Raw genomic sequence first — 16,100 nt, 5'->3', positions numbered from 1 at the left:
TAATTGCTTTGAGCCTCCTAGTGGTACTTGTGCATATTTTTCTCAGGGATGGAGAGCCGGCTGCGGCTCAGGTGGGGGAACCGCGGGGGACTACATTTCCCGGCATGCCCCGGCGGGCGGGCGGAGGGGGCGGGGCGCGGCGGCGCATGCGTGGAGCGCCGCCGCCGTGCCATAATGCGGCGACGGCGGCGCAGCTGAGCGGCTCCCGCGGGGAGGGGGGGAGGGGAGGCCGTCGCTTATAAATGGCGCCCAAGCAGGACCCGAAGCCCAAATTCCAGGAGGGTGAGCGGCCGGGGGGGTCGGGGGGGGGCTGCCCCCCCCGCGGGGCCCGAGCGCATGCGCGCAGCCTGCTCCCCCTCCCCTCCCCGGAAGGGCGCGGGGCTCCCCTCAGGCCGGGACCCCCGGGTGGGGGGTGGGTGGGCGGCGGGGCGGGGCCGGGTGGAGCCGGGCCTCCACCCGCCGGCTGAAGGGCCTCTCTGTCTCCCTCCCCCCCCGCAGGCGAGCGGGTGCTGTGCTTCCATGGGCCGCTCCTGTACGAAGCCAAGGTAGGTGCCTGACGCGCGTCCGCGCGGGCGGGCCGGCCTCCCCGTCGCGTGTCAGGCTGCGCGCCGCCGCCGGGGGAGCCGCCCTCGGTGAGCCCCCCCCCAGGGAGCCACCTGCTCAGCCGACCCCCTCCCTCCTTCCTCCCCTCCCTCCCTTCCTCCCTTCTAGTGCGTGAAGGTGGCCATCAAGGACAAGCAGGTGAAGTACTTCATCCACTACAGCGGCTGGAATAAGAAGTGAGTGGCCGGTTCTGCCCCGCCGGGGAGAGGGGGGGGGAGGCCCCCCTGCCTGGGTCATCTAGGCCCCTGCCTCGGTGCCAGCCCCGCCCTGCCCAGCATTGGGGCCTGGAGGTGCCCCGCCGGCTGGCTCTCCTCCCTTTCCCACCGTGGGGAGGGGGCAGGCGCCCTCCTTTCTCGGCCTTGGATGCGCAAAGTCTGTCCGCTGGCTTTGCTGGACCGCCGGATGCATGCGCCACGCATCCAAGTCCAGTTCTCCTGCTGCTCTGGTGGCAAGATAAAAGGGCAGCCGAGCTGAGAAAGACTTCTCCCCGAGGCCCTGGGGAGCAGTGGATTGTTGACTGGCTCAGTCAGAGTGCTAGAAGTTTGCTGCCGTGGTGGGTTCATCAGCCCAAGATCTCTGGCCGAAGCGCACGGGCTGTGCAAACTTGCAAATAGCACAGGCTCAGAGTTCTTCAGTGGGTTGATCACTTGTGGGTCTGAGGGGGACTGCGTGTGGCCAAAGTGAATTTCGCTCTGTGAAGTCATCCGTTTGCCAACTGGATGTAAGCTCTAAAAAGGGTATACCCTTTACTTTTTCAGCTGGGATGAATGGGTTCCAGAGAGCAGAGTGCTCAAATACGTCGACACCAATCTGCAGAAGCAGAAAGAACTTCAGAAGGCCAATCAGTAAGTGCTGTCTGTTAGCCTGGGAGAAATGTGTCCCTGGTGTGCAGCAGTTGTGGGTCTTTCTGTGCTCTGGCCGTGTTAAGGGACTGGTGCAGGAGGTGGCTGATGTGGAGGCTTCAAGAAACTTCATTCCACCATCATCACCTGACATCTCTGAATTTTCACAGGTTGGGCACAAGATGCTCATTTTTGCAATAGGAGGTGTGTAACGCTGTTCTCTGGGAGAGCTGGGACAGTATGTTCTGCACGTCTGATATATTCTCAAAGCTGTCCAGGGCAAAGAAAGCAGTGAAAAGACACTCTTGGTCCCTGTGTCCACCCAATTCTCCATGTATTAGTTTAGATCCCGATCAAAGGAGCCTGGATCTGCACTGTCATGGAGAAAAATCTATTGTATTAGTAAAGTGCTAAAGCTTCAAAGCTCCCAGTTTTAATTACTCATTTAACTAAGCCAGCCTGGTGTGGTTAAGAGCGGTGGTTTGGGGCAGTGGAGTCTGACCTGGAGAACAGGGTTTGATTCCCCACTCCTCCACATGACTGCGGAGGCTAATCTGGTGAACTGGATTTGTTTCCCCACTCCACACAGCCAGCTGAGTGACCTTGAGCAAGTCACATTCTCTCAGCTTCACCTACCTCATAGGGTGTCTGTTGTGGGGAAGGGAAGGTGATTGTGAGTTGATTTGAGTCTCCCTTAAGTGGTAGAGAAAGTCGGCATATAAAAACCAACTCTTCTTTTCTTCTAAGGCTAAGTTACGTGCCTGGTGAACAAAAGACAAAATTCCAGGCATGTCCTTTGTGGCTCTTTTCTCCATAAGCATGTTTTCTGCACTCTTCATACACATCAGAGTCTATTTCAGTGCTCAGTAAGGCTCACTGCTTCTGCCCCGCGCTGTAAGATCTCTGCCATTTGATGATGGGAGTGTTGTCCTTTAGTGTAGCACTAAGTCACTCTGTATATTCCTTGGTACAAGGAAAATACAGAGATAACAGTAACTGTCTTCTTGAGCGACCGTGTGCTTCTTCAACCAACCGGTAATTATAAAAATGGTGATTAAAAATGGGTCAGGTGGGGCAATAAAGTGGCCGACTGGACAGCATTTGTGTAACAGCCATGCAGACTTTTGAAGGCGAATATTGTGACATGAGCTTTTGTGAGCGTGGGACCACTTTGTTGGAGGCAAACAAGCACTAGTTTGAAGGGCCACAGGACTTCCGTCATTTTGGTTGCAGCCTGCAGGCAGGCACAATTTGGCTTTTTGGAAGATTACTGGTATACATTAAAACAGAATTTGATTGTGCAATATTAAGAGGTTAGATTGAAGCGTGACTGTAGATCTCTGAATTTTATATGGAACTGGTCAATTGACTGCAATAAAACATATTGAATTAAAAAAAAAGAGGTTAGATTTAGCATCTAATCATAGAATTTTCAAGAGTCCCGTGGCGCAGAGTGTTAAGCTGCAGTACTGCAGTCAAAAGCTCTGCTCACGACCTGAGTTCGATCCCGACAGAAGTCGGTTTCAGGTAGCCGGCTCAAGGTTGACTCAGCCTTCCATCCTTCCGAGGTCGGTGAAATGAGTACCCAGCTTGCTGGGGGTAAAGGGAAGATGACTGGGGAAGGCACTGGCAAACCACCCCGCAAACAAAGTCTGCCTTGGAAACGTCGGGATGTGACGTCACCCCATGGGTCAGGAATGACCCTGTGCTTGCACAGGGGACCTTTACCTTGCCATAGAATTTTCAGGATTTCTAAAAAGGAATTTCACTTATTCCTGCAAGATGGCTTGAACGATTAAGCGCTTTGTCTTATGTTTGTTGTGTACCTGGGGCTTCTGTTGGTCTTTCAGTCCTCTTCCTTTGCATGTTGGGGTAGGATGTTAATGCTTATGCCTCCATGAGCCAGTGACCAGCTGGTTGCATACTGATCCCCTTCTCCTACATGCTTTCATTTGTGTTACAGAATGACAGATGTTAAAGTTCACTTTGGCTGTTTCAGATGAAGGTGCTTGTGACAGGTGTGAACTTGTGTGTGTGTCGTCTCTTGTGACACCCAGGAAAGAAACACGCCTAAGTTAGTGGAGGAGCCCACACTCTTGACACCAGGGCTGATCAGACTTAGTTGAAGGGTGAAAAGAGGGAGGGACACAAGACTTGGGGCAGAAAGGCAGTGGCGTTGGGGCAAGTATCTGTCAGCATGAGGTGAGACCCAAATTGGTATAAAAGGAAGAGGTAGGCAATGTTTGCCTGGCCGTAATGCCCATCCAGTGGCTAGTCTTGAAAGTGTTAGGGTCACGAGAGTTCACTAGACTGCTTCTTAGCCTTTTCCCAGGGATCTGGGGTAGAATGTGGTGGATCGGTGTCTAATCTTTTTGCTGAACTTGTTTTTCAAGGGAACAGTATGCAGAAGGAAAGATGAGAGGTGCTGCTCCAGGCAAGAAAGCATCTGGTCTCCAGCAGAAAAATGTTGAAGTGTAAGAAACTGTCTGCGTCTCTTTTTCACTGTCTTTTCTCCAAGGAACAGAGGTTCTGAAAATCCTGGCGGGCTTATTTGCAAATCTCAGAATTATGAATATGGGAATGTTGCTAGCTTTGGAAAATGTAGCTGATCTTTTTTAGTTACTTCACTAATTAGCATGTCAGATTTAATCTGCGAAGATCTGGAGAAAGTTGGAGTCAACAGATGCTTTGCAAGACAGCCCTGTGAGCCACAGGGAACCTCACCTTCAGGTCCCAGTGGGAAGGGCTTCAATTCCATGCTTTGGATAAAATGCTTAAATCCCTTCAACTCCAGTAGGACTTCGGCAGTTTGGCTGTGTGCACCTTTGTGAGCGCTCAAGGTGCAAGCAAGGGGGGTGCAGCCTCCTTCAGATTCAGGGGCCCCGGGCTCAGTTTTGCAGAAGCGCCTTCAACTCATCTCTTTTAGAACCCTGAATTGAAGGGTATGCTAGCTGAGCGGATTTCCCTGAAGTGCCTGGTGGTCATAAATCCCCCACTGAGACTCTGTTAGACTTCCAGAGTACTGCGAAGTTCTTGACTGTTCTTTTGCTTGCTAAAAAGCCCCACTGAGCAAACACATGACAAAAGCTGCATCAGTGTGGTAGTACAACTTCAAAGAGACTAAGCTGACTCTTGAGAATGATCAGAGTGTCTTGTTTATTGGGGGCGGGGTGGGGGTAGGGCAGCGGGACTTGCAGGGCATTCCTTTTGCTCTCTGCTCCTTTGGAGGAATACTGGTAGATGGAATATGCCAACTCTGAGTCCAACCGGTCTTTTCACTGTAACGTCAAAGGGAGGGGGAAATAGAAGCAACATGGGCCAAGCTGAACTGTCCTGCTTCCCCGGGCTTGTCAAATAGGGCTGTGACTTTGAAGCTTAACTGCATTCTCTTAAAGGCTCCTCACGTAGGTCTGACACTCTCCTTAACTCAACCCCCATTGTACCTAGATTTTTCAGACGAGATGGAGCGCATACAGTTTGCAGTTTGGAGACCCCTGCAATATCGACGCGGTGAGTTAAGGATGGATTGTCACACCAGGATCTTCATCCTGAAGCCCAGATTTCCTTGCTGGCCATCTCTCTTTCAATATGGTGTGGTTGTGCTGGGGCACCGTCATGTCCATTTTGGAGCTTGCTGGAAAAAAGAAATTGTGTGTTTCCTGACTAACCAAAGCAGCTCGGGGGGGTGGGTCTCAGTCATGGCCAAAGGTTCTTTAGGGGCTCTGCCCTCTGTTATTTGCACACCCACCAGTAGCCCTTAGTGGTGTTGAACTCGGTGTTGCTGATGGGGGGTTGTTTAACCCTTCGAAGGCTTGGAGTCGTGGGAGGCAACCAGCTCTTTCTTGGGCAGGTGTAATTGGCATGTCCAGCCTCTGCTGTGGAAGGGCCTGGAGGAGGAGGGTGTGGCCAAATTTGTGTGACTGACAGTTGCCTGATGAGAGCTTTCACAGTATTACTCAGGAATTTCTAGCCTTGGCTGAAACTGCCTTGCCTCTTTTTGTCCAGCAGTGAGAAGTGGTGTGGGGGTGGCCAGGGAGTTTTCCTGCAGTGTCTTTTATTTCTTTTTAAGAGTGCCAGCTCTTTTGTTGAAGGTGCAATTTTACACAGTGGTGATCCAAGGCCACTGATTTAAGTGGAACTTAGACTGGAGTAACTGTGCATAGGAGTGACCTGCTAATGTGCTTGCATACCACACTCTCAATTTAAAAAAATTCTCAAGGTGGCTGAAATAAGTTTTTACTTAATTCGTACAGTGGCAGTAAGACAAAGAATGTGTGATTTATTAACTTTGCAGAGGAACAAGTCGTTTACATCCTGCTCTTCTTTTTCTAGCAAACACAAGGCAGCTTCTTCAATATTTTCTGTCTGTCAATACTTATCCCCTCGGCTAGCATTCCTTGAAGCCTTGGGCTTGACCAGCCTTGGAAATGAGTGGAGTGTTGCTTGGTTAAATAGCTGTTGGCCGGCATTTTTAATAGGGCTTGTACTTGAGCTTCAAGTTATGAAATATGGGGTTTTAAGAGTAGGACTGGAATTTCCTTACATTTGCAATAATGTCCTCTTCTCTTTTAACAGGAAAACAAAAAAGAACAAACAGAAAAGTAAGATTTTATTTTTTTTTAATCTGCCCGTGTTTCCTGGGTTTCCTTAGATTCTTGGTGTTTAGCCCGCCTTGCACTGAGCTGCTATAACAAGTGGCAGAGAAAGCAAACAAGTGGCTTGCTCATTAAAACTGTGTGGCGGGTTTGAAAAGCTGCTAGCAACCAGTTTCAAGTAGAGAAGGCATTCATACCTGTTGCTTTAGAAATATACCTGTCATCAAAAAGAAATTAGGGGAGTTCATACAAGGTATTTTGGCCTTGAGGTATGGGGCACCGTGGCATTCACCTAAAACATATAACTGTAGCTTGTGTCCTTCCTACAAACCTGGATTCAGAACATCTTGTCTAGGTGCCAGTACTTGACATTTGCAGCCGAGTGGAGCTTGGTCAAGGACTTCTTGAGCCAGGAAGCTGTTGGTTGCGTTCCACGAGAGGCTTCATCGTGGAAGCCCAGCAAATGTGGCTATGCCTGCCGTGAGCAAACAGATGTGTGATGACATCTGAAGCTAGCCTATATACCCTAGGGGGTCACTTCCCCTCTGGAAGAATCTCGTAATGGTGTTCTACAGAGATGGAACTTTTACTGATTTTGCTTGTCTGGCTGTCCTTCCATCACAGAACAAAAAGCAACCCTCCCATGTAAGTGGCAAGACTCTCAGACCTAATTAGCATCTGTAAGGTGGCCGCATCGTGGGGCCTTTTAGTAATTCACAATCTATTAAGTCTATTAAGACTGACAGTATTTTAGTTACTTACATTATTTATAATCATCCTTTCTAGCTGAGACTCATGGTGGATTAAAAAAGTGTAAGTCCATGCAATGTAATGGGAACCAAATAAGAGCTGAAAGTATTAAGTATTGGCATACGAAAAGATACAGAAAGTATATAACAGGATAATGTGGTACAGCAACAGATAGTATGTACTTTATGTAGTAGTATAGTCTTCAATTAGTCTTCTTTTGAAGAAAAGTACATTCAGATGTAAGCGTACATTGCAGCAGCTAGAATTGTGTCTTCCTGTGTGCCAAAAAAGGGGGAATGCCTTTCAAGATGGTACCTGTCACTCATAGTTTCTGAGTGTTTGTACTAATACAGCTAATAATATACTACTGTAGTATATGTTCGAAAGGAAGTATGAGCAATTTGGCTCTCAGAACTGCGCTTAAAGCAGCTCAAAGCGATGCCGAGCCCTTGGGAACTCGGCCGCTTTTCAAGGCATTCAGTGGCTGTTCGGAAGGTCTTGTGTGATGTCAGAGACAGTGTGTGTTTTGGGCTTGACTTTGTTCTGCACAAGGGTATTACTTAAACTGTGGCTAGCTGAGGTAAGCATCTTCTGTGAAGCATAGTTGGCTAAAAAGAACAGATGTGATTGTTGCATATGTTGTGTTTAGATCCTGGGATTGGGGAAGGCAGCAGTTCCAGTGAAAATCCTCAGCCTCCCAGGAAAAAACGGGCTCGAGTAGATCCAACAGTTGAGAGCGTAAGCATTTGATCTGGTCTGTCATGTCCTATTGTAATTGCCGCTCTTTTATGTGTGAAAAATAAAGTATGTACAGCGATCTTTTTAGTCCATCCTAAAAGCCCCTTGATAAAATCACAAGGCAATGGGGCTGCATGTGTAGCAAGCTGACAAAATAATTTCCTGGGGCTGTGGCTAATCCGTGGACTTCATGGCTGTCTGGGAAAAGTTTACAGTTTTATATTTGTGTTTCATCTTCTAAACCAGCGTTTCCCAACCGTTTTGAGTCTGAAACCCCTTTTTAACATTAATTTTTTTTTGCGGACCACCACTTGATCGTAGTTGTACTATTAGGATTGATTGAGAAAATACATTCCAGGTCCTGGGAACAAAAGGGTTTCTTGTTGTAATTACAGTTATAGTTGGTAGGAAGGGGGATATGGTGCCTTTCCTCACTGGGAAACTTCCAGTGCAATACTAGAGCAATAACAAAGTGACAGTAGAAACCCTTTAAAATACTTTATAACCAACTTGGTAGCAGCCATGCAGTCTAGCACATGGGGAAGAGATAAGAGATTAAAAGAAATATCCCAAGGAAGTAGATTGTACTAAGTGAAGCCAAAAAAGTCTTTATTAAAAGGTTTATTGTAAAGGGGGGAAAGAAAAGGGTAGTTGGATTCAAAAAGGTTTAAATGGAAAGCAATACTGTCAAACTAGCTAAGCTAAATACACATTCCCTAGGCTGCAGCAGGTTTCTCAGAGCGTGCACAGAGTTCCTTGCTGTAACGAAGAAGTTGAAGGAGATCTTAACTCCTACCCAACTTCCTGTGTACTCAGTTTCTGCAGAGGGCTGAAAACTGAAGACAAGGGGAAATGCCAAATGTCCAGATATTTGTGGTAAATGGGACTGGACCTAAGCCAGCCCCTTTTCTAAGAATGGCAAGGTTTCCCCAGTCCCCTGCAAATCCCCATCTGATGTCAGAGGCTCCTGTTACCCAATCAGAGTCATATAAAATGTAGTCCCACCTCCATTAAGCATCTTGTAATGGCTCTGAACGTCTGTGACAAATAGATGGTCTGGTCCAAACTGGAGCATCCTTTGTCCAAAAGGGACTAAATCTGCCAGGATCCTCCAGTGTTGAATGGAAGTGAATGGCTCATTCTAATGGAATCTCCAAGGGTTCAAGATCCCAGACACTCTAGCAAGTTTTAAGATTTGTCACAATTAACTGCCTGTCAGGGTAGGCAGTATAAGAAAGCTTCGCATATTTGTATCATTTGGAATTATTGGTGTAGCTGCCTGGAATGGCCCTTTTCCTAACCCAGTGAGGAGTTAGTCTGTATTCGTGGGAACTCACTTGGGTGCCCAGTGAGCGTTAATTCCTTGACAAAACGATGGCGTGTGCTTGTTTTGATTTCCACCCTGCTTTCCAGCATTGTGATGGCTCCCAAATAAGCTCACAGGTATCAGAATCTAACACCCATAATGATGAAAGTGCAGTGCAAAATGTCCCTTGTGGAGAGAATTCCGATCAAGGGATACCTAGTTGCTCCCGCCCCCTTGGCCTCAGCAATGGTACTTCTCATGAGTAGGCAAGGAGCCCTGATTGGGCCAGTGAACACCTGGGGAACTCCGGCTGAGATGGACCTGATGCCGCCAGTCTGGAGGGGCGGACTGAGCAAGTGGAACCAGTTGGGGAGGTGTGGTGACTAGAGACAGGGCCTTTGCTGTGGTGGCCCCTCACCTTTAGAATGTTGTCCCCCTCAAGGCTTGCCTGGTGCCTTACTTCCTTCTAGGTGCTAAAACACACATTTTTATCCAGGCTTTTAAGTAGGGGTGTGATCTTATCAGCTTTTTAATAGTCTGCTTCTATTTTGATACTGTGGTTTTTAATGGTAAGCTGCCTCAAGCAGGGCTCTGAAGAGGTGGCATAGAAATGTTCTGGCTTAATAGGCAGGGAGCCACAGAAAAGGCGTCGCTTCACCTTCCTCCCTCCCAGAGGCCCAAACGAGGCTGTTGGTGCTGCTTTGCTTGGGGACTTGTGTGCTTCTCCTGTTGCCCGACCGCTGCAAGGCCTGTTGGTGCCACCCTCTGTGTGGGTTTCTTGGGGATCTTCCCAACGGGTGGTGGCTGAGGGTCTTTGCGTTCTCCAGTTCCTCTGTGTATAGGGGCTAATGGGCCCAAGAGAAGATGTGGACTCATTTTCTGAGTCCAGGAAATGGGGACAGTCTCTATGAAACCTGAGTGTCCAAATGTGAGATGTATGACTTGCATCCTTAACTGTTCAGGAAGAAACCTTTATGAACAGAGTTGAAGTAAAGGTCAAAATACCAGAGGAGCTGAAACCGTGGCTTGTAGATGACTGGGATTTGATCACTCGGCAAAAGCAGGTAACAGTGGATCATTAAAATATTTGTTAAGTAACCTTTGGTGGGCTTATATTTTTAGCTCTGTGTAAGCTGCCTTGAGCGGAGAGTGCAGGATAGAATTGAACAATTGCACCTTAAAATAATCAAACTGGGCAAACAAGTATGTTGTGGAGCAGGAACCAACAGTACTTCACTTTACTCTCCCTTCACCAGGCCGTTCCTGCTTCCAGGCTCTTGTGTTCGAACACCCACCGCCTCATCTGGTGCTGGGTAGGAGAGAGGGTTGTGTTCTCAGCATCCTGATGACGCTTCTCTTCTCCCAGCAGTTCACAGGGCTGAACAGTTTTCTCATCTGGGAAGGTCTAGTTAGTGGGTGAACTCCTACCTAAATTGTGACAGCAGTGCAGTTTTTGTGGTGGTGTTGGCGTTGTCTGTTCCCAAGAGCAGGATCTCAGCAAAGCACTTGGAAAATGAAAGTGGCATGCTGTGTGGGTGCTGAATAGTATGGAGAATATAGTCAAGCCTTGGGGAACCCCACAGCATAGGTACTGTGGGTTTGAGCAACTGTCTCCATTGCCTTGTCAGTGAGATAGGAATGGCAATCAGTGAAGCGCAGAGCCTCTGGTTCCCATCTCTGCCCTCCTTTCCAGAAGGATGTAGCAGTCATTTGATTCTAAAACTGCTGAGAAGTCAAAGATGGCAGTTGCATGCCGATTCTCTCTCCTTCTCTGCCTCCCCCACCAAGGCCATCTCTCAGACCAACCAAGGCAGCTTTCAATCCAAAATCGGGCCTGGATTCAGACTGAAATGGGTCCAGAAAAATTGTTCTCATCCAAGCCGAAAGCCTGGAGTTGCCTAGCCACCACTCACTCGAGCACTTTGCCTAGAAAGGGGATGTTTGCTACCGGGTAGTGGTTAGCATCACCTGGAAACAAGGCTGGCATCTTCACAAGGGGCTTCACAGCCATTTAGTGGTGAATTTGGGGCTTAATGCTGTGATGTCTCGTCTTCTTTCTTGTTGGTCTGGATGCCTGGGCTTAAGAGGCACAAATGACTTGGTCCCTAGATCAGGTTTTAAAACTGAGTCAGCATTGTCTCTCGCTGGATAGGTGCTTCCCCCAGTCTCTCTGTGTTGGCTCAAAGTATCTGTTGCCCTCTTCTTCAGCTCTTCTATCTTCCTGCCAAGAAGAACGTTGACTCCATTTTAGAGGACTATGCAAACTACAAGAAATCCCGAGGGAACACCGATAACAAGTGAGGAGGGATAATTCACATAACAACATTAGGGCTAGAGTCCCAGGAGAGTATGGCTCAAGGTTGCCACCTGGGTGGGGGTGGGGGGTGGGAGACATCCCTGAACAAAGAAGACTCTGTGGAGTTCTTTCTTTATGTTGGTGGCTGGAGTGTGACTCCTACTAAGTTGTGGCTAACTTTCAGTGTGTCTTTTTTCTCGTGCACCCAGAGAATACGCTGTTAACGAAGTTGTAGCGGGCATCAAAGAATACTTCAATGTAATGCTTGGCACTCAACTGCTGTATAAGTTTGAGAGACCACAGTATGCCGAGATCTTAGCAGATCATCCAGATGCACCAATGTCACAGGTTTATGGAGCCCCACACCTCCTCCGGTTATTTGGTATGTATGGGGCCAAAGGTTAAGTGGTGCTTTCAAAAGCCTTCCCCTTTTGCAGCTGTATTTGGAGTTGTGAATGCTGTTGTGTGAGGAACGGCCCTTTGAAACGCCAGTGGAAGCTTCTGCTTCTCTTAATAACTTGAATGATGCCGTGGGGCATTCCACTCCTTGTGAATAGGTCCTGTTCTATCACACAACCTACATTCTTTATATGTTGACTTTTCAAAGTAGCTAAGAAAATTTGCACAGAGCAAATGCAGTGAATAAAAACCAAGTGATGACAACAAACATCTGATTTTAAAAATCCAGCACTGTTACCAAACACATGTGGAATGTGTGGGCAGTGGCAGAATTAGGAGCTCTTGTGATCAGTGTGAGATCTTGTGATGTTGCTGCAGAGATATATTTAATACATGTATTTAGGTATTTAATAAATTCCAATATTCAAGGTGTTTGCTGTTCAGCGGTACAGGATTCAGTATACCCTGATAGATCAGCATCATCTGGCCAATTAATTTTATGTAGCCCTCCACTTTCCTCTTCATGGTGTGTGTGTGTGTGTGTATACGTTCAGAAACTCTGGTTCCCTTGGCCTGAAGCTGGGGGAGTTCCCAGGCTTTCCTTAAGGACTCAGAAAGGTGTTAGACAGGATTAGTTGAGGTTTTTTTTAAAGTCATATGACATGCTGTCTTCACAGTTTAATTAAATTAATACAGGAGTGTTTTGAGTCATCAACACTTCATTTAACGTCTTTAAAAAGTTGTTGTTGCTGTTACAGTCCGAATTGGAGCGATGCTGGCTTACACACCTCTTGATGAGAAGAGCTTGGCCTTGCTGTTGAACTACTTGCACGACTTCTTAAAGTATGTATTGCAGGAGGTCATTACTTCTGTTAAGTCAAGTGGTGTTGTATTGTACCTTGCTCTGTGTGAGACCTTGTGCATTCGCACTCAGGCTTGCCCTCGCCCAAAGCCCTCTTGTCTGCCTGTCTCTGATTGCATGGCCCGTTCATGCGTTTGGAGCCCTTGATGTAGGGAAGTGAAAGCCACATCTGCATGAAAGAGTTGACCTCTGTGGAATATGCTGGTGATGGAGCCAGACTAGAAGATCTTTGGTCAGCTCCCACAGCGTTTTCCAGTGAGCTCTTCCTGTTTCCAATGTTGGTCTTATTTTCTGTCGTTGAGAATACTTGCCTGCTGTAGCTGCCTGGGTTCATAGCTCATTGTCCAGATTCCAAAAGAAGGTTTCTGGGGTGGGCTGGTGAGCACTGCACCAAAGAAGACCCCTCCCCCCATAGGTGCCTCACTTCTGAGTTTTGGACCCCCCCTTGGAAATCCCTTCTTGGACTATTCTGTAGCTGTCCAAAGTGAAGGCCACGCGCTTTCACATCAGTGTTGTTTGGGGGGGGGGCATTTTAGTCTCCACCCAAGAATCTGTGCATACAGAACCGTGAACATGTTGGGGATAAAAGGGTAGAACCACTCCAGCAGCAGCGTGAGACTGTTCCGAAAGGGCGTTTCTCATCTGGAGGCAGGAGGCAGCCTCATTCCAGTCCTGGTTGCCTTTGAGCCAGGTGGCTTCCTTCCACCATCCCTTCCCCAAAAGGATGCAGAGAATCAGAGAACTAGGCCACACCCGTAGCAGGTTTGGCAAGGAGACATCCCCTGCGGCCTCCAGCTTGCTGTTGCCCAAACAAACAGGTTGAGGGTGGGAGTAGACTACTATTGCGGGCTGCGCTTACACTGTGCCAAAGCAGGAATGAAAGGAAGAGCCTTGTTGGGTCCCTCGGGGTAAGAGGCCAGCTGAAGCACAGCAGGCAGCGTGGGGGCTGGGGTTGGAAGCCCCATGTCCAGCCCAGCTGCGGGATTGGTGGGCGGGCAAGCTCTTCCGGTTTTAGCACGAGAATGGAGGCGGCGACAAGGTTGCCTGTGCCCCACTAGGCATCGTGGGCCAACACGACTACCAGGACCGCGGCTGGGAAGGCACCAGTCCTCCTGGCCTGCCCTCACTGTTGATGGTGGGACAGCCCGAGTTCTAAAAATCAGGGACCTTTGGGTTGAATTAGTGGGGGGAGCCAAATTCTAAGTGTGCCAGAATGGTTCCCCCTATGTCTCCCACTCGTGTGAGTTTGATGAGGGGACAATGGAGGCATCTGGAGGGAAGGAGATTCCTCTGCTTGGTGGAATCCTCCATGCTTTTCCACTGAAGAGGGTTTTCTTCCTAAAATGATAGCTACCCTCCGGCGGGGGTGGAGTGCAGCATCTGAGCCACGGGACAAAAGCCCTTGAAGCTGCGAGGACAAAAGAGGCCTTTCCTAATATTCACTTTGCCAAACCTCCACGTTGCAATGCTCTGAAGAGTATTATTAGCACACCTCTCTCCTAGCCTAGTTGTGGCTGCCCTTGCAGCTCCCCTGGTGGGTGTTCCAGTCTCAGGGACATCAGTCCAAAAGGATGATTCATCTGGAAATCCCAAGGACAAGAAAAAATGCTCCTTCCAGACCCTCAGCATTTCTGTTTTTGCTGGGGCCCTGTTCTCTGGCTGAATGAGATGCAACCAGGGCCTGAAAGATCTCTCATACGATTTTAACAAAACAAAACTCCCCTGTCCCTGCCGTCACGGTGACTCCTGGTCTCAGTTTCCCCTCGGATTCCTGCCTGGGCTGGGGGCAGCAGATGTCTGGTGCTGGAGCTGGTTGGAACACTGATGCTGCTAAAAGGCCTTCTCCTGGGGTTTCCTAGCAAGGCAGTAACGTGGGGGCTCCTGCTCTCCAAGGCAGAAAAAGGAGAAGAGGGGAAAGCAGTGGCCAAGAGACGGCCACAGGCATTGAAAGCCTTCCTTTCACCCCCTAGAAAGCTGCAGGGGGCCAAGGAATTCAATTTCTCCAGGCCAGGTTTGGAAGCAGATGGAGCCAAAGTTCTTCCCCTAGTCTGCTCTCTTCCTCTGAGAATCAGAACAGGAAAAAGGCCTCTGTAAACTTGAATCCCACAGGATCCCTGTGGGCAGGGAGGGAGGGAGGACTTCCAGACTGCCCTCATGTGGAGCAGCCTCCACAGCCATATGGGTCACGCAAGGGCAGACCTGGCACAGCACTCCCGGGCACTCTGGTGGTTTCCCTGTGCTGGGAGCATCTCCTTAGGTAGCCGTACCTTGACATCCCCCTCCTTTTAGAATAGGGGTTGAGGGATGTCCAAGGGTGTGGTGGAATGTCTCAGAGTGCGGTGTTCCAGGGAAAGCTCAAGAGAGAACTGCCTTTTACCATCCCAGGAAGATCCAGCACCTGGAAATGATGGGTGGCCAGTGCTGCGTCTGTGAAACCAGCTGTGGTCTTATATTTCCACTACTGCCAAACTCTCCATGGTGAATCTCACGATCCTTGCTTGTCCCATAACAGCATCAGCCTGGTGGTACCACAGGCCGGGTTCCACTCAGGCTCACTGAAGTGCCTTCTACAACACGGCTCAAAAGCCAATCGGTGCCTTCAGAGTCCGCCCCAGAGGTGGGCTCTTCCCGCCTCTGAGTGTTTGACATGCCTCTTGAGACGGCATGTGTCCCAGTGATGTCAGAATGGGGAGGGGGGCTCAGGGCCAGGTTCAGGGCAAATGGAAGATTGTGACCACTAAAGCACACATCAGTTGACTGGGGAACAGGATCTCATCTCCTCCAGGAGTCAGCCTGACTGCTTTTTTGGGCTGGCTCAGCTCCTGTTAGCAAAGGCACACCAAGGACAAGAAGCACAGTCCAGCTAAGGGGAGCTCAATTCCAGGGTGTTCAGTGAAATCTGGTAGGCCAGTCATTATTTCACGTGGCTGGTGAATAAGGTGCCAAGACTCCTGTCAGTATTGTCCCCAGAGAAGCAGGTTCTTGAATTAACAACCAATGGGGCCCCAGGGTTTGGGTACAAATTCCCTGCAACCCCTCTTCTGAATAGAGACTGTTCCATGTTGTTGGGATGGGCAGTATTTGGCCACAGTTCCCCATGCTCGGATCACATCTAGATTGGATGACAGAGACGCCGGGTTCTTAAAAGCAGTCTCACATCAGGCTGAGCAGTCCTGCCACAGTGACGTCTCGGCCATTCTCCAGGTTTGTTGCTGGACCTCTCAGCTCTGACATTTGTTCTTCTGTGTTCAGGTACCTTGCCAAGAATTCTTCCATGTTGTTCAGCGCAAGTGACTATGAGGTTGCGCCTCCCGAATATCACCGGAAAGCAGTGTAAGCTTCTTGCAGCATTGTGTCCGTATGTGTCACTGGAAGGGATCCTTGGATTTCTGCAGCTGTTGTGCCCAGTTTGCCGTTTGTCCACTGTCCCCGTCTCGCACACGTCTCTACGCAGTAGACATCCATGTGTCAAGTGAACAGTGAGTGCGTCTTCAGATGGAACTGACCACCCAACTCAGAAGGATTTTTCTTTACTTCTGAAATATCTCCAAATGGAGGACTTCAAGGAATTGGTTTGGTGTTGGAACATCCCTGGAAACGCAACAGACACTTCATCCCCGTTTGAGCTCCTGCATGCTTCTTCGTCCCCTGTTCCTGAAACCAAGTATTACTTGAGCGGTGAAGATGGTTCCTGATGCAAACACCCCCC

General features: G+C 49.0%; 1 protein-coding gene across 2 annotated transcripts; it reads left to right on the top strand.

The window, feature by feature from the left end:
• The first annotated feature begins 167 nt into the window (after window positions 1-167).
• Window positions 168-15,895, top strand: MORF4L1 (mortality factor 4 like 1). 2 transcript variants are annotated; one of them, XM_056865753.1, is made up of 13 exons: window positions 168-282; window positions 499-545; window positions 712-779; window positions 1,362-1,448; window positions 3,839-3,919; window positions 4,893-4,955; window positions 6,021-6,046; window positions 7,440-7,528; window positions 9,797-9,898; window positions 11,043-11,131; window positions 11,340-11,512; window positions 12,288-12,372; window positions 15,644-15,895. In XM_056865753.1, exons 1-13 carry the CDS (start codon window positions 243-245, stop codon window positions 15,726-15,728), a joined length of 1,035 nt encoding a protein of 344 aa, XP_056721731.1. In that variant the 5' UTR covers window positions 168-242; the 3' UTR covers window positions 15,729-15,895. The 2 variants fall into 2 exon arrangements, with proteins under 2 accessions (XP_056721731.1, XP_056721732.1); XM_056865754.1 differs by lacking the exon at window positions 499-545.
• The last annotated feature ends 205 nt before the right edge of the window (window positions 15,896-16,100 follow it).

Source organism: Euleptes europaea, chromosome 20 (assembly GCF_029931775.1).
Source record: "Euleptes europaea isolate rEulEur1 chromosome 20, rEulEur1.hap1, whole genome shotgun sequence".
Lineage (NCBI taxonomy): Eukaryota > Metazoa > Chordata > Lepidosauria > Squamata > Sphaerodactylidae > Euleptes > Euleptes europaea.
This window is presented reverse-complemented; position numbering and strand designations above follow the sequence as displayed.